This window comes from Candida theae, assembly GCF_024610275.1.
Source record: "Candida theae strain CBS 12239 chromosome Unknown scaffold8, whole genome shotgun sequence".
Lineage (NCBI taxonomy): Eukaryota > Fungi > Ascomycota > Pichiomycetes > Serinales > Debaryomycetaceae > Lodderomyces > Lodderomyces theae.
This window is the reverse complement of record NW_026261448.1, coordinates 319,032-341,382: the sequence shown is the minus strand read 5'-3', so window position 1 is coordinate 341,382 and position 22,351 is coordinate 319,032. Positions and strand designations below refer to the sequence as shown.

General features: G+C 40.3%; 8 protein-coding genes across 8 annotated transcripts; 5 read left to right on the top strand and 3 right to left on the bottom strand. All coding sequences in view use genetic code 12, as the record gives it.

The window, feature by feature from the left end:
• Positions 1–276: 276 nt before the first annotated feature.
• Positions 277–1,131, top strand: KGF57_003713 (uncharacterized protein; the record flags this gene model as incomplete). Its single annotated transcript, XM_051753161.1, has 1 exon — positions 277–1,131. The coding sequence occupies one exon, from the start codon at positions 277–279 to the stop codon at positions 1,129–1,131; it is 855 nt and encodes a 284-aa protein (XP_051607923.1).
• Positions 1,132–1,192: 61 nt separating this feature from the next.
• MRF1 (Mrf1p) lies at positions 1,193–2,266 on the bottom strand (the record flags this gene model as incomplete). The annotated part of the gene is made up of 1 exon (XM_051753160.1): positions 1,193–2,266. The coding sequence occupies one exon, from the start codon at positions 2,264–2,266 to the stop codon at positions 1,193–1,195; it is 1,074 nt and encodes a 357-aa protein (XP_051607922.1).
• A 1,633-nt stretch (positions 2,267–3,899) lies between these two features.
• On the top strand, positions 3,900–7,178 carry KGF57_003711 (uncharacterized protein; the record flags this gene model as incomplete). The annotated part of the gene is made up of 1 exon (XM_051753159.1): positions 3,900–7,178. One exon carries the CDS (start codon positions 3,900–3,902, stop codon positions 7,176–7,178), a length of 3,279 nt encoding a protein of 1,092 aa, XP_051607921.1.
• Positions 7,179–8,436: 1,258 nt separating this feature from the next.
• Positions 8,437–10,680, top strand: AVT4 (Avt4p; the record flags this gene model as incomplete). The annotated part of the gene is made up of 1 exon (XM_051753158.1): positions 8,437–10,680. The coding sequence occupies one exon, from the start codon at positions 8,437–8,439 to the stop codon at positions 10,678–10,680; it is 2,244 nt and encodes a 747-aa protein (XP_051607920.1).
• Positions 10,681–10,759: 79 nt separating this feature from the next.
• KGF57_003709 (uncharacterized protein) lies at positions 10,760–11,392 on the bottom strand (the record flags this gene model as incomplete). Its single annotated transcript, XM_051753157.1, has 1 exon — positions 10,760–11,392. One exon carries the CDS (start codon positions 11,390–11,392, stop codon positions 10,760–10,762), a length of 633 nt encoding a protein of 210 aa, XP_051607919.1.
• Positions 11,393–11,683: 291 nt separating this feature from the next.
• On the bottom strand, positions 11,684–14,506 carry KGF57_003708 (uncharacterized protein; the record flags this gene model as incomplete). The annotated part of the gene is made up of 1 exon (XM_051753156.1): positions 11,684–14,506. One exon carries the CDS (start codon positions 14,504–14,506, stop codon positions 11,684–11,686), a length of 2,823 nt encoding a protein of 940 aa, XP_051607918.1.
• Positions 14,507–18,477: 3,971 nt separating this feature from the next.
• On the top strand, positions 18,478–19,167 carry KGF57_003707 (bifunctional thymidylate/uridylate kinase; the record flags this gene model as incomplete). Its single annotated transcript, XM_051753154.1, has 1 exon — positions 18,478–19,167. The coding sequence occupies one exon, from the start codon at positions 18,478–18,480 to the stop codon at positions 19,165–19,167; it is 690 nt and encodes a 229-aa protein (XP_051607917.1).
• Positions 19,168–19,928: 761 nt separating this feature from the next.
• CAS1 (ATP-dependent DNA helicase) lies at positions 19,929–21,947 on the top strand (the record flags this gene model as incomplete). Its single annotated transcript, XM_051753153.1, has 1 exon — positions 19,929–21,947. One exon carries the CDS (start codon positions 19,929–19,931, stop codon positions 21,945–21,947), a length of 2,019 nt encoding a protein of 672 aa, XP_051607916.1.
• Positions 21,948–22,351: the final 404 nt, after the last annotated feature.

The following is a 22,351-nucleotide window of genomic DNA, read 5'->3' as shown; positions in this document are numbered from 1 at the left end:
ACCTGAAAAATAAGGTGGCGAGGGGTGGTGGTGGCAGTGTATGTGGAGCTGTAACTAGAGTGTGTTGTTGTTGTTGTTTTTTTTTGCATGTGTATATGCATTATGAATGTTTCTTTTTTTGCTCCTAATTCTTCACCACACACATGTATATATATATTTATATTTCCTTCAATTATATTATATAAAAGCCAACCACATTCTCTCAAAGTTATATTTTTTGAAAACATATAGGTTTCATTACTACCAACACACCCAGTCCCTTTGATCAACGCAACAATGGCTAGTCAAAGTGTTCCTATGGACGAATTGAAAAATGACTTGAATGTTGCACCTGACCACGAGAACATCTGCAACGGCAATGTTACTGATATGGAAGTGGTGGTTGGAGCTGAAACTAAGTTTATTGATGGTCACGCAAAAGGTGATGTGGAAAGAACTGCAAATGGTGATGAATTTGGCGGAGACGTTGATGGTAATAATATGGAAGGTAAATACCACACTCCTGAGACTGGTAATACTGATAAAGAAAATGAGACACCAGAGGTTGTTAGCAATGTCAGTTGCACCAAGATTAATGATGAGGCAACAACTAAGCAGTCAGAGCGACAAAGTAAGAAACCAACCAAGAATAAGCGTCGCTCCAGTGCATCGTCCATCGCAAAGCACAAAAGACCGAAACCTAAACCAGTTACCACATCAACAACGACAAATACCACACAGGTTTCAACTACCGTGTCGGCACCTTCGTCAACAAAGTTTTTGTTTGGCTTGTTGTCTCACAAGAATTACCAAATAAGAAACCCCGTTGTCGCATTCGACACATCACTTGAAGCATCAAACGATTGGCTCACTTGGATTCGTTTAGAATTGCTTGAGTTAATGTTTGATTCGACTTGGAAAGAAGAGGAAGACGGCACTGCTGCTGTGTCACTGAATCAGCCTTCTTCCTTGAGTCAAGTGTTTGGCGAATTTGCATTGATTGGGGTTTCGTTGGGTGATTACGCTTTTAGATTTAGTGTGGTGTTGGCTGTTGCTGTGGTGAAGTTGTATTTACATTTGATTTGTGGTTTGATTGGTGTTGCGTTGAGGAGAGTTGGGCTTGGAGGAAAAGGCAGAGCAAAGAGTTTCTAGATCTGTGTTTGGGTTAAATATATTCTTTATTCCCTAACTAAGAGGAACTTCCACATCGAATTTAATCGTAGAACAACACTTGCTTACCTTTACCGTTCTTGAAATTGGCCAATCCTTCCAAAAAGACCTTGGAAATCTCTTCGTTGCCACCTTGTTTATAGTGTACCTTGTTGTAAGGAACATCCTTGATCTTACCCGAGCTGTACAATTCAACCAAACGTTTAATAGTATCAACCTTACCTTCTGGATCGGCATAAGTATTGGCAGTCAACCAGTATCTTCTGGTAACTAAGTCCTTGGCAAATTGGTCCACTGCACTGTATTTAATCTCGGCACCTCCCAAGAATCCATAACTGAGTAACTGACCCTTTTGTGATAAGCTCTTGACCAAATGGGCAACTGTGGAATCACCAGATCCATTGAATGCCAAACGAACAGGAGCACCCTTTGTGTATTTAGTGATGTCAAATTTCTCGTCATTGAACTCCAGATGAGAGATAACGTGCTCTGCGCCAAACTTTTTCAATTCATCAATTTCTTCTTGCGATTTACCATCACGAACAACAGAAATGGTCTTGACGCCATCCAATTTGGCAATTTGGGATACATATCTCGAAACTTGTGAAGTGCCCGAGTTTTGAATCACGTAGTCTCCTTCTTTCCAATCGGATACATAATTGTGCAACAATTGGTAAGCGGTTGCCGGGTTGACTGAGATGGTGGCTGCTTGTTCCACTGTCAAACCATTCACATTGATCACGTCATCAGCCCCGGCAATAGCATAGGTCCTCCAAGTTCCAAATGCAGGCAATTTGGGAATGACCAAATCTCCTTCCTTGTATTTAGACGCTTTGGAGCCCGATCCAGCCTTGACCACTTTGAAAACACCGTCGTTACCTCCAACGTGTAAAGGCTTGTCATTTGGTTCAGTACCCAATTGAATATCGGGGGCATCATTGTATCCACCACGGAGCTGCATCAAATCGGCCGGGTTGATTGGTGTAGCCAAGGCCTTGATCAAAATTTGGTCCTCTTTGATGGCATTGGGGTCGATGGTGAAATCGGTACTGTGGACTATCTTGGGAATATCGGCACTGTATTCGGTAAAAGTGACTGCGCTTCCTTGAACTGTCATGGTTAATGTTTATAGGTTATTGTATTGCTGCGCTATATTCAATTGGAATCTTGAGATGTACCCAATGGCTATTTATATAAATGCGGAGTTTGGTGCAGAGCAATCTCACTGGATTACTAATAAAACTGTGGTTTTCAGGTAGCGACGCAACGGCTAACGGTTACAATTGCTTCCCCTCGGTTGCTATTATTGCTGTGGTTGCGGAAGTTGCCACCACCTTCTCGTGGCCTCTGTCACGCCACTTACTTGCCACAGGAGAATAAGATATCGAAATAAGCGAGAGCTCTGTTGATGCCGTTTTCGCTTTTTATTGGAAACTAGGTTTTTTTCATCAAATTCTTTATGAAATTTTTCAAAACTTTACTTCCGGAGATTAAAGAACAATTATTTCTCACAAGTGTATTATGTGGCCACATACTGAAATTATCCTTTTACAGTGAGCAAAGGGTGAGGGGGTCTCGCGTCCTACAGCTGTATCTTTCACGTTCACTTGTCCACTCTATGTGGGGTGTACGTTTGGTGTTCCGGTCACATCCAATGTATTCATGTTTTCTTTATTTTTCTTTTTTTTTTTTTCTTTTTTGCCTTTTTTGCCTTTATGCTCCACCCCCTTGCCAGCGCACAACCATCGTGGCTGTGGGAGATCTGAAAATAGAGGACAAAAAAAAGTTACGATTTGTTGTCTCTTTGTTTTTTTTTTGTTATTCAAGACACACAACTTTGGGAGGAAACGTGGGGGTGCTGTATTACATAGCTATTGTCTGCCTCGAGGCTATGCGACTGGGAGTTGAGGCGTTTGCGCTTTATTCCAAGGGGGATTCAGAAGCGGCTTTGATGATAGTAAATTCACTTCCACATTAAACCTCTGCGGACCCCTTGTGCGAGCTCATGTACCTCCGCCACGTATTTAACCCTCCACCCCTTGCTTTTACAGTTAATACGGGGCGGAATTTGTTGGCAAATGGTAGTGCAAAAATTCGTAAAACATTTCGTTTTTGTGTGTATGTTTACATTGTGTCCTAATTGGGAAATATGATTGCAAAAATGACCAGATTTTTTTTATTTTTCTTTTGACCCTTAAAAGTCTATAATTCAACCGAATGCGATCGACGATACGATCCCTACAATGATTTCAACTTTTGAGCAAATTTGAATTACCTCATAGCTCAGGGATGGGTCTACTCCTTGTGTAAACGAACAATAGACCCAAGTGAAACTTGAAATCTTGAGTTTGTAGTGTTTCTCATTGTTCTATAAACCTTGAAGAAAAAAGGAGAAAGGAAAAAAAAACAAAAACAAACACCACACAACGCAACAGCAATGCATGGTGTTTAAGTAGGCCAAATATTTCCTTCAATTTTTGTTTATCTAGCTTAAGGATCATATAGCAGTGTCCATACATATACTCCCTAGAAGTCTCGTACGATCTTAGCTACAAAAGTACAACCACAGTAGGTACTGTTACACTGCATTGTTGTTATTATTTTCGTTGTTTATTTTTAGGTCACCGAGGAACAAAACCTTAAAAAAAAATAAAAAACAAAATTAAACATCATTTTCATCTTTATTCTTGAAAGTTATACATCGCATTCCATTGAATTGAACAAATTATCCATCACATACAACATCAGTAATGGGGTTGTTTGGCTTGAAAGTTGGTGGTAATAGACAACATCACTCACACGAGCAGCATCAACAACTGATGCAGCAGCTGAAACCGCAACAACCGTTGGGGTTGACCTCAGATTTCCATCAAAATCATTTATTGCATCCCCAACATCATCAGAGTCTACCACCTCCAAAGGTAAACCATTTGCATAAAAAATCCGAAACAACAAATTCATATACTGAAAGCGAGTTTCTGTCAACTGGATCCTCGTCGTCGTACACTTCAACCGAATCGATTGGGTATCATCCACATCCTCATCATTCCAAGCCGTCAGTGTCACCAAAACCAGTTAAGAAGGTGCCGGTCTCATTGAGGCCTAACTTGGATATGTTACTGGGGGTTAGCCAGTCCAGTGAAGTAAAGCTTGGCACTATGCCAAATAGCTCTCAGGATGATGCCGGACTGAATTCACAATTTCCGCAAAATCGTCAATCACATCCTCCACCCATTGCTCCTGCGCAGCAACCAGGCAGGTACAACATCAATGGAAGCCCTCAAGCACATAGAAGCAAAGAGCAGTTGGCTAACTTACCAAAACAGCGCACTGCTCCAAGTAAATCAGCTCAAGCGCAAACTCCAGAGAGACAACATTATACCAAGCCGATAACACCTGAGAATAGATCTTATCAAGATGTTGGTTTAAATATCACTCCGACGTTTGGTATATCTGCCAATGTGAGTCAACAATCACTACCAAGAAATAGACAAGGTGGTGAGGTTAATACGTCTAAACCAAACACACTGAAAAGACCATCTCTTCAAGACAAAGTAGTGCAACCAACACAACAAAGTGGCTCACAATATAATCAAAGCATGTATTTTGGCCATCAACAACCTCCAACAGGCGCAGGTGTGACACCTCCGAGTACAATGGGACCAGGTGGAGCTGCACAAATAGCGAGAGAAGACAACGATGACAACGAAGATATATCTTCTGAAGGTGATAGTTCTGAGACGACAAGCTCCGATTCCTTCCAGCCAACACAGCACCCTTACTACGAGCAGTGGAAGCAATATTACCAAGCTCTTGCAATGCAGCAACAACAGCAACAACAGCAACAACAGCAACAGCAACAATTGCAAAGAAACTCAATGTATTTTCAGGATAACCAACAATTTGCATCTCACTATAACTACATGATTCCATACGGGTATCCTCAAATGCCGATGTCATATCCTATTAACGGAATGAGCCATGTGACACAGTCACAGCAGAATCTACCACCAGAACAGCAACACCACTTCAATCAGGAAACTCTGCCTCAAGCAATGCAGATGCTGCAACTGCAGCAATCACTTGCAAAGGAACAAAAAAGACAAAGTTTACAAATTCACCAGTCACAATCACTCCAAAGCATCAACACGCAGCCTCAAGATCATACAACAAGCTATGACATCCGTGAGTCTAGCCAACCTCATTCTACGCATCCACCGCATGACTACTTGGAAGCATATCAACGAGCCAAAAACGTAACCGTTGACAGTGTAGGTGAAAACAGTGAACTTGTGAGGAACTCACGCAAGTCTACCATCAAGTCAAACCGATCAATTTCTGAGCCTCAACACGCACTCAAACAACTTGGTGGTGGTCATAGAATTGCATCTTTAGAGTCCAATTTCAAACCAAAATCATACAATGTACATAGCGATGATGAGGATGATGAAGTGGTTGAGGAGCCGCCAGTTAGGGTAAACGACTTTGGAGCAGTGCAAGACCACACTATGGAAGTCAATCGAGCAATGTCTAATTTGGCGTTGAGCGTTGACAAGGATAATTCAGTTGTATCCAGGCAGATTTCCGATTATACAAAGTTTTTGTTTGAAGATGATGAGACAAGTGAGCAAGAAGGAGGAAGCAGTGCAAACGAAGAAGGCGAATCTTTGCATGATGAACACAATGAGACTATAATTGCTGACCAAGCACCATTACCTGTTTCCAATAATCACACAACAATGACCTTAAACAGAAAAGACACCACCTCTTCGGAAGAGTCTTACAATTCCATCCAAAATGAAGAGCATTTCCAGGTGGCTGCTCACCCATCATCGTCAGCTACTTCCAAGCTGTCGCCAAGAACGCCACTGGGTCAAAGACAAGGAAATAAACCACAGGTGCAACACAACGGATCACCATCAGCCATACCACATGAGAAACAACCTCCATTTCCACCCATGACACAGCCATGGCAACTGCAAGCAAGTCTAGGTATGGAAAACACCAACAATATGTCCATGCCTGATTTAAACATGATGCTGCTGCCACCACACCCATCAACGTCTAATCAAATGATGCAAATGCAAATGCAAACGCAAACGCCCATGAATATGCCACCACATATGATGATGCCATACAACAATATGAATATGATGGGGATGAACATGGGGATGGGAATGAATATGGGAATGGGCATGAATCCAATGATGTACCAAAACGGTGGTGCGCATCCAGGCATGAACCGTCATAGTATGATGATGACGATGATGCAACCCCAGGACTCGAGACGTCAGTCGATGATGATGTATGACAACATGGCCCGTGCCAATAAACGTAATAGTATGCCTCCCATTGGATGGGGTGGTGCCAAACAATATCATCCCAAATTGGATTCTGAAACTCGAAAGAAGGTCAAGGAGTTTAAGAAATTGCGTGGTGATATTGCATCAGGTAAAAAGACAATGGAGTATCGCTTACTTTGGACTAAGATGTTGATCACAGCGACCAATTCGAAATTGTACAATTACATCAATATCAAAGGTGATTTTATTCCTCAACAATCACAACCACAGCATATTGAAAATAATAAGCAAGCATTTATTAAAGCGTCGGTGACTCATATCATGAAAATTGTCAACGAGATTGAATCCGGTGCTGGTGACATCAAGACAAGTTTGAAATGCAAAGCATACTTCATCTATGCATGTTTATTGAAAAATGATTTTGTTGAATCTTACGAACAAGATTTTGGAATTGGAAAGAACATAGCAGGAGCAATCAAGTACTTCAACAAAGCTCTTGATTTGAATCGCCGTGATCCTCGTGTGTTGTTTAAATTGGGCGAGGTCTACGAACGCGATGTGAGTGATGAGGAAATGGCCAATATCGCACTTGCCAATGGTGGGATTGACGACGTTACCATTGCTGTTGATAAAGCAATTGATTACTACACCAGTTCGGCTCAGTACGGTTATGAACGAGCTGAGGAAAAATTGGCTAAATTTGGAATCACCATAGAATCTATATAGAAAAAACTTTATTTAATAAACCACATAACTACCTAGCTTCGTTGGTGAGTTGAGTTGGGGATTTGTAAGAGTTTTTGGGGAAGGGGAGGAGAAGAAGGAGATCAAAACTTTCCCAGCATCGTTTCCAGAAACTGTGTAATAACTATTGTGTCCGTACAAAGGAAGAGAATGCTCGTTTTTGTCTGTAGGGAGTTGTGCTTCCATGTAAGGAAGGCCTGGTCGCAAAACTGGTATTTGGTATGCAAATTGCACGATGCCTCTGTTCTATCTTTTAATATATATTTAAAATGCCATTAAAGTAATACTCGAAGTAGATTTGAATCCGCTTTTTGTTGCTTTGGGGTAGATTATAAACCCATTGATGATCCTATATGAGTCACTTTGAGCTTTGACTCTCTGAATGAAAGATTTCTTGCTCCAACACACACAGTATCTACGAAACCATAATTTCAGAGCGAGTATAAAAGTACAACTGCACCAATTATATACAGCATGTATTGGCAACGTAGTAGGGATAGACAGTCGCCAAATGCTATCCTACTCAAGAAAAGAACGGTAATCTTCATTACTTCACAGCAAATTCGTAACTACCTGTTGCTTGTTATTTAGACAAACTCTGCAAATATTGCACCAGGCAGATCGTAATCCACTTCAATTGAAGCTGTCTACTAGAGCACGACTCTCCAAAGGTTGGTCAAGTTCAAATTGAAGTTTTGATTTTGTGTATTTCGGCATCAACTTCCCTAATTGGAGCGCAAAACACCTGAAGAAATCTGACTCTGTTGTGTAGTTGGTAGTAGTAGCTCTAATATGAATGACTTGTAGTTGCATCGCTCAACAATTTGTAATGACATTTGGATCTGTAAAACCTTTGATACTTGAAGTCGTGATGCTATAGAAACTGATGGGTCGCTTACCAAGCCCTGGGTGATAGAGAGAGACATTTAGCACCCACTAATGTAACAAACTCATCATTCGGAAATACCGTAGCAGAAACGCCGCTGATTAAGTAAGTAGAGCGTTACATCGTTGTTTATTTGTACTACATACACTACCCTATAGGGCTTTTCTGATACCGCGTAATACAATCACCCATCTTATCTTTTGAGCGAATCACTTTTAGAAAGATAGAAGAACAGCACACACGTCAGTCAGTAAAATCTTACTCTTACAGTCTCATAATACTACGCCTCCTCAGAATTTGTATACAAGCTGGCTCGATTACACCAGTTCGGCACCAATCATCACCTAAATCGTCATGGCTACTCCCTCAGATATAAACAAATCACAGCGAAGACGATCCATAAGTTTACTCACGAAGTCACCACTTTCAGGGTCACCTACACCATCTGCAATAGCCCTGACAGGAGGAACAGCATTAGCAGCTTATATAAATGGTTCGCGACGTGGATCACACGCAGGGTCGCAGAGCAATTCGTACGTTTCAAATGCACCATTTTTACGGGATGGACATGGGTTCAGTGCTGCTGGCCAAAGTGAGGCAGTATCAGCAGTCGGTGTTCCCGCTGGCGGTGAAGCTGCTATTGATGACTCGTCATATTCGGCATCTCCTCCATCAAGAACCACATCGCTTCATGGACAAGGCAAGCAACAAAGCTCGATTCAAAAACAGAGTTATGGAGCAGAGAATGATGAGGAAGATGAGGGAACATCCGTCGATTTCAGCGAAGGTATAGATGATCCCCGCATGATATCTCAACTATCCAAACATTTACCCCCTCGTGGAAACCATTTAAAGTCGGAAGGCGGTGACATCACACATGACTTGTATAAATTGCAACGTGACTTACAGTTGAAAAATCAGCAATCGCCGCGCTTGCATAGATCAAAAAGTTTTGATGATGAGCATGGTTCTGATAGTGGTCTGATCAAGTCACGAGCCAGTTCGTTCAATGTACCTGGTGGGTTTCGAAGAGAGTTTTTGGTGCAACAGCAGCAACAACAACAACAACAACAACAACAGCAGCAGCAATTACAAGATGCTGATTCTGCATACTACTGTCAACTCGATGACGTGCCTTACAGACGTACCCCCAATTTCTTGACTAAAAATTTTATCGAGTTTCTTAGCATTTACGGACACTTTGCCGGTGAAGATCTAGAAGATGACGAAAACGATATGAGGCAAAGGTACAGGCACCCAGATGAAGAAACTCCGCTCTTAGCAGAGCGATCATTATCAGCGGCAACTCTAACTCCGAAATATAACCCCAAGGGAACTGCAACTGATACAAAAGCATATTTCTTACTCCTCAAGGCATTTGTTGGTACCGGTGTCCTTTTCCTCCCCAAAGCATTTGCCAATGGTGGGTTGACATTCTCGATAATTACATTGGGAATGTTTGCATTATTATCATATTGGTGTTACTTTATACTTGTTGAAACTAAACTTGCCACTAGTGTTTCCGGTTTTGCTGAAATAGGACTCAAATTGTATGGTAAGTGGCTCCAACGGTTAATTTTGGCATCCATCATCATTAGTCAAATTGGCTTCGTGGCGGCTTATATCGTATTCACTGCGGAGAATCTACGTGCATTTGCACAAAATGTCAACCTTGGCAATGGCGCATATGGCGAGTTGAGTATCATATGGTTTATCGGACTTCAAGTTGTGCTTATTGTACCCATGAGTCTTGTTCGTGATGTCACCAAGCTTTCCATCCTGTCCTTACTTGCAAACTTGTTCATCTTGACTGGGTTAGTCACAATTGTCTACTATATCGGCTACGAATGGCTCATTTTGAACCATGGGCAAGTGGGGCCTGCAGTTGAGTTTGGTTTCAATCAATCAAAGTTCTCATTGTTTATCGGCACGGCAATATTTGCATTTGAAGGAATCGGGTTAATTTTCCCCGTTCAGGAATCAATGATTTACCCACATCATTTCCCTCGGGTATTGGCGAAAGTGATGGTCACTATTGTCATTGTGTTTATCGTTGTTGGCTCCATGGGGTATTTAACATTTGGTAAAGATGTGCACACGGTCATTTTGTTAAACTTGCCACAGGATTCAATAATGGTTATCATGACGCAGTTTTTCTATTCATTGGCGATTTTACTTTCGGCTCCATTACAATTGTTCCCTGCTATTCGAATAATTGAATCGAAGATGTTTAAATTGAGTGGGAAGATATCAACACTGATCAAATGGCTCAAGAACTTGTTCCGGGCTTCGTTTGTCTTGTTTATTGCGTATATTGCCCTTGTTGGTGGTGAGAATTTAGACAAGTTTGTCTCGTTTATTGGATGCTTTGCTTGCATTCCTTTGGTTTATATGTACCCGCCAATGTTGCACTTGAAGAGTTGTTGTGGAACCAATGACCCAAAGGAGCAGGGGCTCGAACAGGTGCAAGGACAGGGACAAGATGTGAGTTTGAAAGATGCCAAGCACAAGTACTGGTTGGCCATCCTGGACTACGCCTTGATAGCAATTGGTGCGTTGGCCATGGTTTACACAACGTACCAAATTGCCTTGAACTAAATATTGCATTTTACGTTTCTTTATTTATACAATATAAACCAACATTACTACCGCTACACTCCACACTTCGTTACGCTCTTCAATCCCATACCTCTTTCCACTTCTTTCTCAACTCATGCACTTGTTCAATAACAGAATCATTAAACTTCACCCTCTGGCTTTCAGCATCCACCCTCCATTGCCTCAATGTCCTAATCAACTCTTGTCTTTGATTATACAACTCCGGCACATGAGCCACTTCAAACTCATCATATTCCCTCACCAAATTATCAAAAGTGCGAGGCATAAACGCACTAGTAGCAACACCACCAAACACCAACGGAGTAACAAACCTCAATGCCAAATTCCGATTACGTGCCAATATACTACCAGTCAACCCAGCAGTCAAGATATATATCGCATTTGGCAACACCGGCTCCTTCACCAATCGGTTAAACCCAGTTTGCAAACTGTGCCATTCATTCAACGTAGCCAGTTTCTGCGTCGCGAGCTCAGCTTCCAAGATGTTGAATTTGGTGATGGCAAATTGACGCAATTGGTTGCTGTATTTCTCCAAGATGGGAGTGGTGCGAATCACCATGCCGTCAATGATTGTGGCGTTGTCGCCGCCATGGATGGATTCTTCTTGTTGGAGTTTGGCAGTGATGGGGTCAATCGTGCCTGGTTTGTTGATGATTAGTTCATCGTCGTCGTTGTAGAAGTTTCTGCCCATGGTGTTAATGGGAGATTGATGTTGTTGTAGGTATGCAAATACTGTCAACTAAATTTTTCTTTTCTCTCTTTGTCTGTCATTCTCCCTCTCCAATCAAATTTCAAAACCACGCTTGTAAAACCCACAAATTATACAACACACTTTCCATACTACAGACAGACTCAATTATAAACCCCAGAAAACTTTTTGCATTTCATTTTATAAAATACCTCCAACTATATCCCAAAACTAATATGTAAATATATACACACATACAGGTAGTATGTCCCCATGTAGACCCATATCTCTACCCTACTTTCCAAAAATTCCCCTCTTTTTCTTCTTCTTCTCACCGCCTTCTTTATTCAGCTCAGCTATGCCTCCCAAAGGTTTGGCATTCTGATTGTAGTCTACAGTCACTGGAACCTGTAACTTGACATTACTGTCATTGTCACCAGCGGTATGTGGAGTGTCATTAGTATTTGTTGACGAAGATGAGCTATTCATGTTTGGTGGGTGTAAGTGCCCATTGGATTGAGAAGGTCCACTTTCCACGTGTGACAGCGATTGGTGCATTGGAGGTTGCAAGTATTGCTGTTGTGGTTGCTGTGGTTGCTGTGGTTGCTGTGGTTGTTGTGGTTGCTGATTGTTCACCAAAAGAGGATTGCTGGATGATCTTCTTGCTTGTTGTAATGGCGGTAATGATGAAGAATTGAATTGATGAACCATGGACTTCCTGCTGGCACCAGGCAAGGGCATACCTCCACGACCACCCATATCTACACCATCAATATTTCCCATCATTGGCATTTGTGAACGACGATTGCTGCTCCTCTTGGCTGTCCTGAACCGTTGCTCTATGAAGGGATCAATTGGGGCTGCATTGTTGAAACTGGGTGAGTTTCCGTAATGTGAGTGCATTTGTTGCTGGTGTTGTTGTTGGAAATCTTGGTAGTTGTTGATTCCTCCTGGCATTGAGCTCAATCTACGTGGTGGTTGGTTAAAGCCACTATGTTGCGGTTGCATCGGTTGCTGGTGATGTTGTGGTGGGTATCCATTCATGTTTGCCATTGAGCCATTAGTTTTCAAATTTGGCGGGAACTGATTGGGTGGCATCCCACCACTTGGCAAACCATGAGGTGGCTGCTGGTCGGAGTATCCATTTGGGGCACCATTTATGTAGCCAGGTTGTCCATAGTACAGGCTTTGATGTTGATGATGATATTGTTGTTGTGGCTGTTGCTGTGGTTGTTGCTGTGGTTGTTGCTGTGGCGCATTATATGGAGGACCGTAGCCATTTGGTTGGTATGATGGTTGTGGAGGATACTGCCCACCTCCCGTGCGTTGGGCTTGTTGAGGATATCCCCCCACACTTCCATTTCTCTCCTCGCGGGCTCTCAATGCTTCCTCTCGACTCTTTAATTCCAATTCCTTTTGAAGTATATGCGGTGGTAAGTCATTAGTGTTGTTGCCGCTGCCTGCGTCAACAAAATTTTCTGAACTTTGGCCCTGACTTGGTTGCATTGGCGGTTGCAATTTAGGTGTATCAGTGGAGCCATTTGGTACAACATCATTGTATTGAATGATGTGCTTGAAGTCAGCCAATCCATCCTGACTCATGACAGATTCTCTATAACCATTTGGTCTCGCCTGGTCATCTTGAGAAGGAGTTGGTTGTTGCATTGGAATCGACAATGGTGGACTGTTTTCATTAGGGCCAATTCTTTGTTTGGCAAAGTTGGACTCTAAATCCTTCACTCTGTCATTATATTGTTGGTGTAAAGATTTGAATTTAGCGTCATGTTCCATCTCCAACGATCTTGACTTCTTTTCAAACTCATACAGCAAATTTGATAATTTTGATTCAGCATCGATGATTTGTTGTTGGAGTGATTTCAAAAATTGTTGTTGCTTACGGACATCATTATCAATACTAATCTTGGACACTTCGAAATCCTTAATCGATTTGTCCAATTCTTGGTTTTTGAGTTGTTTTGAAGCAATTTCTTCTTCCAATTGTTTTGCCGTAACCAATCTTTCAGAATCAGGTTCATCTGCAAGTTTACGCTTGAAAAATATTGACGATGACTTGTGGTTAATCTTGTTAAATTGACACATGATTGAATACAAGTTCTCCAAGTATGGCGTCCTGATCCCATTATCATCCCCCAACAAAATTGGTTGTAACAACAACAAATCAAGTTCAAGATCCAATCTGTGGTAGAAATTGTAAAATAACTTTGGCGAATTGACGTAATGGTCATTTGATTTAACTGCTGGATAATATTGCGACCAACTTTCCAACAAATTAGCTTCGTTTTCAAATCCCTTGACCAACTTGCAATCCATTTTCTTGATAAGCTTGAATAGCTCATTGATTAGTCCAGTAATCAATGGCTTCGACAAGATTTGACTCTTTAGTAACTCGGGATATTCAATTTCAAATAAAACCAAAACTGGGTCAAACACAATACGAGGTAAAGCCAATTTCCATTGGTATGTCATAAATTCCTTTGGATTGCTTGATTTGAGCAAACTGATTGCGCCATTGCTGTTCTCCTGAATATGTTGCAAAAGTTTGTACATTTTTTGATAACTAGGGTGAGATGCCAATTTGCTTGGACTTCCTGATGAAGTACCAAAATAGATTCTTGAATCCTTGTTTCTGACTTGATGAACAAGAGTATTTCTTGATGTTTTGCGTACGTCACATTCATTCATGATAGACATAACCAACAATGACGAAGCTGCTGCTTTGGAAAAACTGGCGGTAACAAATGGTTCTAAGTTTATGTAACCAGTGCTCTCAACAAGAATTATAGTTTTGTCATGAATGATTTTGCTCAAGCCAGAACAAGTGGCTTGGAAATCTTGCAATGAGTTGCAACTAAGAATGACAACATCATATCTCTTGTGACTGGGTAATTCCTGGATAGTTGAGTAGGCTTCGTGTGGTGAATACAGGCTTGTGCCCAACAGTGCTGATTTCCAGTTAATCGGTCTTGTCTTTTCAAATTGTGAGTCAACAATGGTTAATTCAACTGATTTCACTTGGTATAATCTCCATGCGTAAAACGAAACGTTAGGATTGGATCCAACTATAACAACATCTGTTAGTAAAGAGAACTCTGGCATTGTGGTTGGCAGCAGCTGAGTTGAAAACGAGGCAGTAGGGGACGGGGTATTGCAGAAAAGGCAGCGCTATCGAGGAAACTTGGCAAGACGACGACTGGGTGGAACTAGACTCGAAAACTCTTTACACACTAAAGCAAAAGTAGCAAATGCAATCAAAATGAAGCTTAAAGAAGATAAAAGTGGTGAGTGTGTTTGTGTGTGTGTATGTGTGTGTGTGTTTGTGTGTGTAAAAGTAACAGGACGTGTGTTGATGCGGTGGAGGGGGGTGGCTCTATATTTTCAAAGCTTGTCTCTTTTAGGTGGATGGAAAATTTCCCAAAAAAGACTTAGAAATGTGTTTGAAAAAAAGTTGTGTTCATATGTGTGTGTAGATAAAAAATGATGATGATGGCACAGGTACTTACATACTTGACCACACGTCTTGAAAATCTTATGAGGTAAAAAAAATAATAACGACACACAAACACGACAAGCCTTTGAGTGTTAATGGTGGTAGGATAAAGTGGTGTGTGATTGGTTAAGCTTTATTTTTTTATGTTTTTTTCTTGAGTAGGTTGTTGTGGCATCTGGATCATGATGCAAATAAAACCAAACACACAGGAAAACTTAACCACAGAGTACTCCTTACCACTTGGAACGAGGTGTGGTTGGTACCTTGTTTCTCGTTCTTGCTATTGTTTGCATTCAAACTTGTGAGTAAAGATCTTCTCTAGTTACCTGAACTGTTCCCGTGGCTCTTCCTCAATCCCTTTGTCAGATTATATTGCAGTTGGCATATCCGCTTGTAAAACTCAGGTAGATATTGGAATGCCATCTAAGAGTAAAGTAATTGTTGACTTGCTTAGTATCCTTCAGTCTCTTTGTATGTGTGTATGTGTGTGTGTATCTTTTGTGGATAAAAAAAAAAAAACAAAAAAGAAAGAAAAAAACAATAATAGAAGACAATAGTCTCTCCTCCTTCATAGCCTCGTTTTAAAATCTAAAGGGGAACCTTGCTGCTGCCTGTTTAAAAGTTAGTTAATGGAAGTGTGTGTATAATACATACTAGTCAATATCTGATGAAGTTGCAGTTGTGACATATTCTTCTAGTGTCTTGGTAGTAATGAGGTTCAATGATATGTGAGAAAAAGCGTGTTTTCAAATGGTTGGGAATTTATTTTCTTTTCTCTGGAGACAACAAATATTGAAATTTTGTTTTTTTTTTCTTTGAAATTAAAATATTATCAAATTATATGTCTGTCTGAGTAAAAGTGTCTGTGTAGTGAGGTGCGTTAGTGTGTATGGTAGTGGTGTGTGTATGTATTGGAAGCGAATGTATGTGGATAAAGAGATGGTGTTTGAGGAAGAAGAAGTTGTGATCTCGAATCAATTGATTTTGTTGTCTAATTTTTTTTTATTTTTTATTTTGCTTTCTCCTCTGTTTCTGTTTCTGTTTCTGTTTCTGGTTTTGAGTTGCTGCTGTAGAAGTAAAAAAAATTTGTATTTGCTTATTACAATGTTTGCCATTACTTATATATATATATATATATATAAACCATGTGAACACGGAGCAACTCTCTCTCTAATGAGAGCTGTATTCCCTCTCGCGGATAAACTGGCAGTTAGTCTACACGACAACTATATTCAGTTCTCTTCTCTTTTCAGTTTCCTAATGTCTCTGTTGAGTTGAGTTGAGTTGAAAAGAGAGTGTATCTGACAGTTCCCTAAGTCTCGCGAGAACAACTACAACTGCACGGAGGACATCCTTGCTACAATTCTATTTCAGCAAATATGCTCGAAAATGTATTTCTCTCTATCAATGCCTCGACTTACAAACCTGCATCACGTGAACTCTGTTGCTGCATTTCTGATCAATCATTTAGTCTATCCTCTCAGTTTCCAAGTTGTTTCACACCATAGTATACTCCACACAACACAGTGTCGAATACTGTGTTGTAATAAAAAAAAAAAATAAAGAAAGAAAGATCAGTTTGTTGTGCTGCAAAAACAGATCCGAATTAAAATTTTCTTTCTTGCGTCGTATAAACAAAAAAAGAAAAATAAATTTAAAAAATAAATCTCGGCCGTAAAAAGAAAGAAAGAAAGAAAAAAAAAAATAAAAAGAGGAGGGAAGGAAATTTAAGCTTGATCCATTAGTCCCGACTCTCTCTCTATATTAACTCCTTACATCTATCTATTCTATTTATGGCAACATTCGTTCTGCTAATTTTATTCCGTTTCTATTTTTTTTTTTCTTTTTGGCTAGGCTAACTTGTAAGTCAACTTACAATTACATATCTGTAAAGAGAATAAGCAAAGGAAAGAGAAGTTCAATTTCCCTTGCCTCGAATACGTTGTTTGGTGGAAGGGAAAATACATTTTGCGCAAAAGATGCCACTTTTCCCAAACAGGAAATAAAATCAGTTGCTAATTATTGGTAGCGTACGGTTTGAATTTTTTTTTGTCGTGTGACAACGACATATTTGTTGTTGTCACAAGTCAAAGGGCTTGAAAGGTAAAAGGTAGGAGTGATGATGTCGTAGTATGACCAGTTTGGGGGGAGGGCATAATGTCTTTCCCTAGTACTACAGTATGAGAATCATTTTGTAAAATTCCCATCGTACTAAGTTTATTAGATTTTGCAACAAATCATGATTAAAAATTTACATCACATTGATACTGCAAAAAAAAATATAATTGTACGGAGTCAATTCTACCATTAGGCACTCGAAAAGGTTTGACAAAGATACCGATGTGCCTTGTTCACTGATAATTCTCTTCAGGATGGTCACAGTTCCATCCGGTTGTGAATACACCACCCTATGCACTACTTCAAGTAAACAATTTCTTACTCATCCAATCATCCAATGTCGCAATTGTAAACTTTGCGACAACACATACAATTCATAAACGAAAACGAGAGAAAAAGGAAAAAAAAAAAATCCATCTTTCCTTCTCTTTTTCTTTTTCCTCACTATAATCCAATCCATCTCAGCGGCGTCGTTTCTATCAGCATTCCGCATTGATTAACTTGATAGCTGCTGATATACATTCCAGGTCTAGCTTCTTGCTTTCCCTTGAAAAATTTTTGAAGTAGAGGAGAGAGCGAGGGGGAGACATTGCGTTCTTTCTTTAGCTAGAATCTTTTTTTTTTAATTCTGGAATGTGAAATTTCAAAGTATGGGTAATTGGAGATTGATTTTACGAAAGGGTGTATCTCCGGTTGATGAGCATTGCATTGAGTCTCTCGGTCATAATCCCTTTCACATTTTTCTAGTCAAAAGAGTAGTTATGCTGTAGAGGATGTAGTTGTATACATTCATCAACTTCTGTTTTCAATAGTAGCATACACCATCACTGGATAGTAAATTTACTCAACGTATCTGGTGATTGGATTAAGGGGAAGCTTGGGTTATTGAAATAATGGAATGACATTGGATAGATTATACTAATATTAACACCTCTACGGCCCCCTTGCCCCCCCCTTCTCCCCTGCCTCCAATGATTTAGTTGCACCAACAGTGGGACTATCCTCACTACTCTATCTAAATTCGCGAGGAAGTTTCAACAAACATGTAGTCACTCTTCTACCCAATGTGGGATTAACTGTTACTCACTTTGACTAACCACTACAGAGTAGTGCTTGGCCGCTTATAATGCAGAGACTCGATTACAAGATCTTCTTACACGTTTATGCTAGTAAGCGAGGTTTAAAACTTTCAACAAAGTTTTCCTCCAAATCAAGCAAGTAATACTATTAAATCGAACAAGCGATTGAATGAGTTAAGAACCTCGTCCTGGAATTCCGATCATTGAGATTGCTCGTATCAGCCTTTCAATACGTTATAAGTGATATGTAAAAAGTCGATTCAATCTCCCAAAGTTTATTTTTTTTTCTCAAACGCGTCAAAATGGGAAAACGAAACTCAAAATGTAACCAACCACGCCCTCCTCTTCACTCACCTTAACTCACCTACTTTTCCCGGTTTATCATGCCTGGCCGAGGCCAATTGATCCTCATAGAAGGACTAGACAGATCTGGTAAATCTACCCAAGCTTCCATCCTAGCTTCCAAGTTTTCACAATCGAAGCTCATAAAATTTCCTGACAGATCAACATCAATTGGCAAACTAATCAATGAATACCTCACTAATAAAGAATTCCAACTTAGTGACCAAGCGGCTCACTTATTGTTTCTGGCTAATAGATGGGAATTGAACCAAGAGATTATTGATTTGTTGAGGCAAGGGTATTTTGTCATTTTGGATAGGTATATATATTCGGGAATTGCTTATACATTGGCCAAACATAAGGGCACAGACACCTCCACCACCTCCACCACCTCCACTTCTAATGGCAGCTTGGCAAACTTGTCCAATGTCGAATGGTTACTAGCTCCCGATAAAGGGCTACCAAAACCTGACTTGACCATGTTTCTTACTCTAGACATGGATGAAATCAGTTCGAGAAAAGGATGGGGTGATGAACGATACGAAATGGTGGAGTTTCAATCCAAAGTGAAGCAATGCTTTTTGGATATACTTGATGAACACAACGATCCCAGTGTCAAGATTGTTGATGTGGGGAATAAGTCTATTGAGCAAGTGAGTGATTTGCTTTGGCATGTCATTGAGACGAATAATGTACATGTATTGACTGATGGACCTATAAATCATGTATAGAAAAGAAGGGTTCGTGCAAGAGCTTCCGAATGCAATAGAAGACGGTCGTGATTTACCAGCAAATGCCTTCCGTCTCCCCCCCTCAACAAATGCCATATAACGCAAGTGTTTCTTCCTCATATTCTCTTCTCTCAATCCATCGACTCCAAATACTGCAATCGGTCCAATATCTTTTGTTTCAGTATATCCTGAATCTCTCCACCAAGATAAACTTCATCCAAGATGAAATACAATTTATAGAAATTGAAAACCAAATCAACTTCACAAACATTATTGAAATAAACATCCAAAATCTCGACAAAAAAATGTAAGCTTTCCAAATACGATAATTCGTTATCTTGTAAATCAACCGATATGATGAAATATAGCCCGGCATATCTTCTATAACATAGTTTGTGGTTTTGGAACAACACGAAATTGGATTGGTGTTTTGAGTCTCTTGATGAAATTAATCGATGGATGTCGGTTATGTTTTGTTGTTTTTGCGAGGGTGTGTATGAGTTGTCGAACCATTTTACAAGCCGGGATTTGCCTTGGCGGTTGAGGACTAGAATGAATTGTATTGACATTGAGAGAAAAGGAGGCAGGGGACAGGGACAGGACTTGGATTGTGAATGATGAAAATGAGTGAAAGGAACTTTCGGATTTAAAACTTTCTCTTTGAAAGAAGATCAATTGCGCACACGATTTCACATCTTTGAAGCACCGCGTATAACTACCGTATTGTAATACCACACACACACACACACACACACAGAGCAATGTCCGACGATTTTGACTCGGACGATAACGAAAACGATCAATTCCAACAAAGAGAAGTGAGGGAAGCAGTGTCCTTCTTGATTGAAATCACTCCTGATATACTATCACCCCAAAATGATCTCGATCACACGTCACAACTAATTGAAATACTAAGTAGTATCAACGACTTGATGCAGGATCTAATCATAACATCACGCAGTACCGGTATTGGGATCTACTTTTACAACTGTTCCACTATCGCACCATTGAAATCAATGAAGTCTCCCGCTACATTCAATCGATTGTTTCATTTGAACGTGCTAAATTTGACCAATATGAAGACACTCAATGATTTGATCCAGAATGTGAAAGAGCGACCCTTGGATAAGGTGTTCCGGTATGAGCCAATGAAACAAGATGTGGAACTATGTACTGTGTTGAGCAAGATGATTGATGAGTTTATGAATAAACGCGAGTTTAATAAACAACGCATGATTTGGATCACGAGTAATGATCATCCGTTTGAAACTGAGTCCACTTGTGAAACTTTGTTTCGGATTATAAATGATTTTTATGCGTACGGGTTTTATATCGAGCCGATTTTCCTTGCGTCAAAGGATCATGCTTTCGATCATCGTCAGTTCAAGTTGATTTTTATGAATTCCAACTTTATGAAGTCTTTGCAGCAGAGTGGCACACAGGGCACACAGGGCACACAGGGGACACAAGAAGCTCAAGCCACTCAGATGGATGCCAAGCTTCTGACTGAATATTCCAAAGATTATCCAATTTTCCAAAAACTGGTGTTGTCGAATCAAATCCGTCAAAGTATACTTGACATCAAGTACGTCCGACGTGTCCAATTCACATGCAATTTGATTCTCAGCGATGACGGTAAATTGGGTGGATCAGTGGGGTGTACCATCAAGGGGTACACCTTGTATTCTCATGAAAAGTTAAAGAAACGAGAGTTGTTACTCTACACGCGTGGAGAGTTACTTAAACGAGTATACACTGAAACCAATTGGATTAGAGAGAATGATGGATCCAAGATTGAGATCAAAAGCGCTCATGATAGTGGTGGATTATCGCTAGCTGAACGGAAACAGGAAGCGGGGATTAGGAAAGGGATTGAGTTGGGTGGTGGTGGTGCTGATGTGTTGTTATTGAATCAGGAGTTGATGAAGTTTTTACGAGATTATACATTTGATCATCGAGTTGAGGAGGACGAAGAAAACAATAATGTTGGTGATTTACTTGGTGGAAATGATAAACAAGAAGAGGAAGAAGAAGATGATGAGCAAGGTAAAAAATCAGCCAAGTCGGTGCCATTTTCGCCTCCACCATACTTGAAATTGATTGGTTTCCGCGACTTGTCTCACTTCAACTATGCCTACGCTTGTGGTGCTCCAATTTTCATCACTGCTGATCCCGACAATGGACTTGGCAGAACTTCACACTCATTGAATGGAGGCTTTACCAACTCACAATCGACGTTTGCGTCATTGTATCGCACGTGTGTTAAAATGCAGCAGTATGCAATGGTTTTTGGCTGTACTAGATCAAATTCGAAACCACGCTTGTATGCAATGTACCCAACGCGAACTCAAGGGTCGACTAAGGTGTTTACAAGAGAGGGAGAAGACGTTACTCCAGGATCTTCTACTGGTGCTGGCACTGCTGGGCCTGCCGATTCTGCTGGGTCTGCCGGTTCTGCTGATTTTCCTCAAGGATTCCTCTTGATCAGAATGCCATGGTTGGAAGATGTACGGTCGTTACCAGCGACTTATATCAACAAGATCACCAACAGTGGGGATAATCACAAGGAAGGAGAAGGCGCCATCAAAGTTAAGCTGGAATATACGTATGAGACCGATAGTGGAACACCATATGATAAACAATTGGTGTCCAAATTGCAAGATATCATGAAGCAAAATGAAATGGATCTATATAATCCGCATGATTATCCCAATCCGTCCATCAATTATTTTTATAATGTGATCAAGCATGAGTTGTTGCAGATGGAGTATGACAAGTGAGCTTCAAAAGAGATGTTGTGATTTTTCTTTTGATCTTCAATTCGTTCACTTCATATGGTAAAGTGGAGTGTTGGGTTTTCGAGTGCATTTGGTAATTGTGCTCGTTCCAAATATTTATCGCTTATTTCGAGAAATTACACTAATATACTTCCCTCTTCTTTCCAAACTTTCCTTGCCTTCCTTTGAAATTTGATAAGCAGAGAGAATTGGTTGAATTTTCTTGGCGCACACTTGATAAAATCAATTTTTTTTTTTTTTTAATTTTTTTGGCATTTGTGTCAATCGTTAAGTATTGTTTCGTTGGTAGCGATACACTATATAAAACAATATGTTTTACCCCTGAATGTTGTAATTGATCGTAATTTAACCTTTTTTATTCATCACAGATGGTGGTGCGAAAGAAA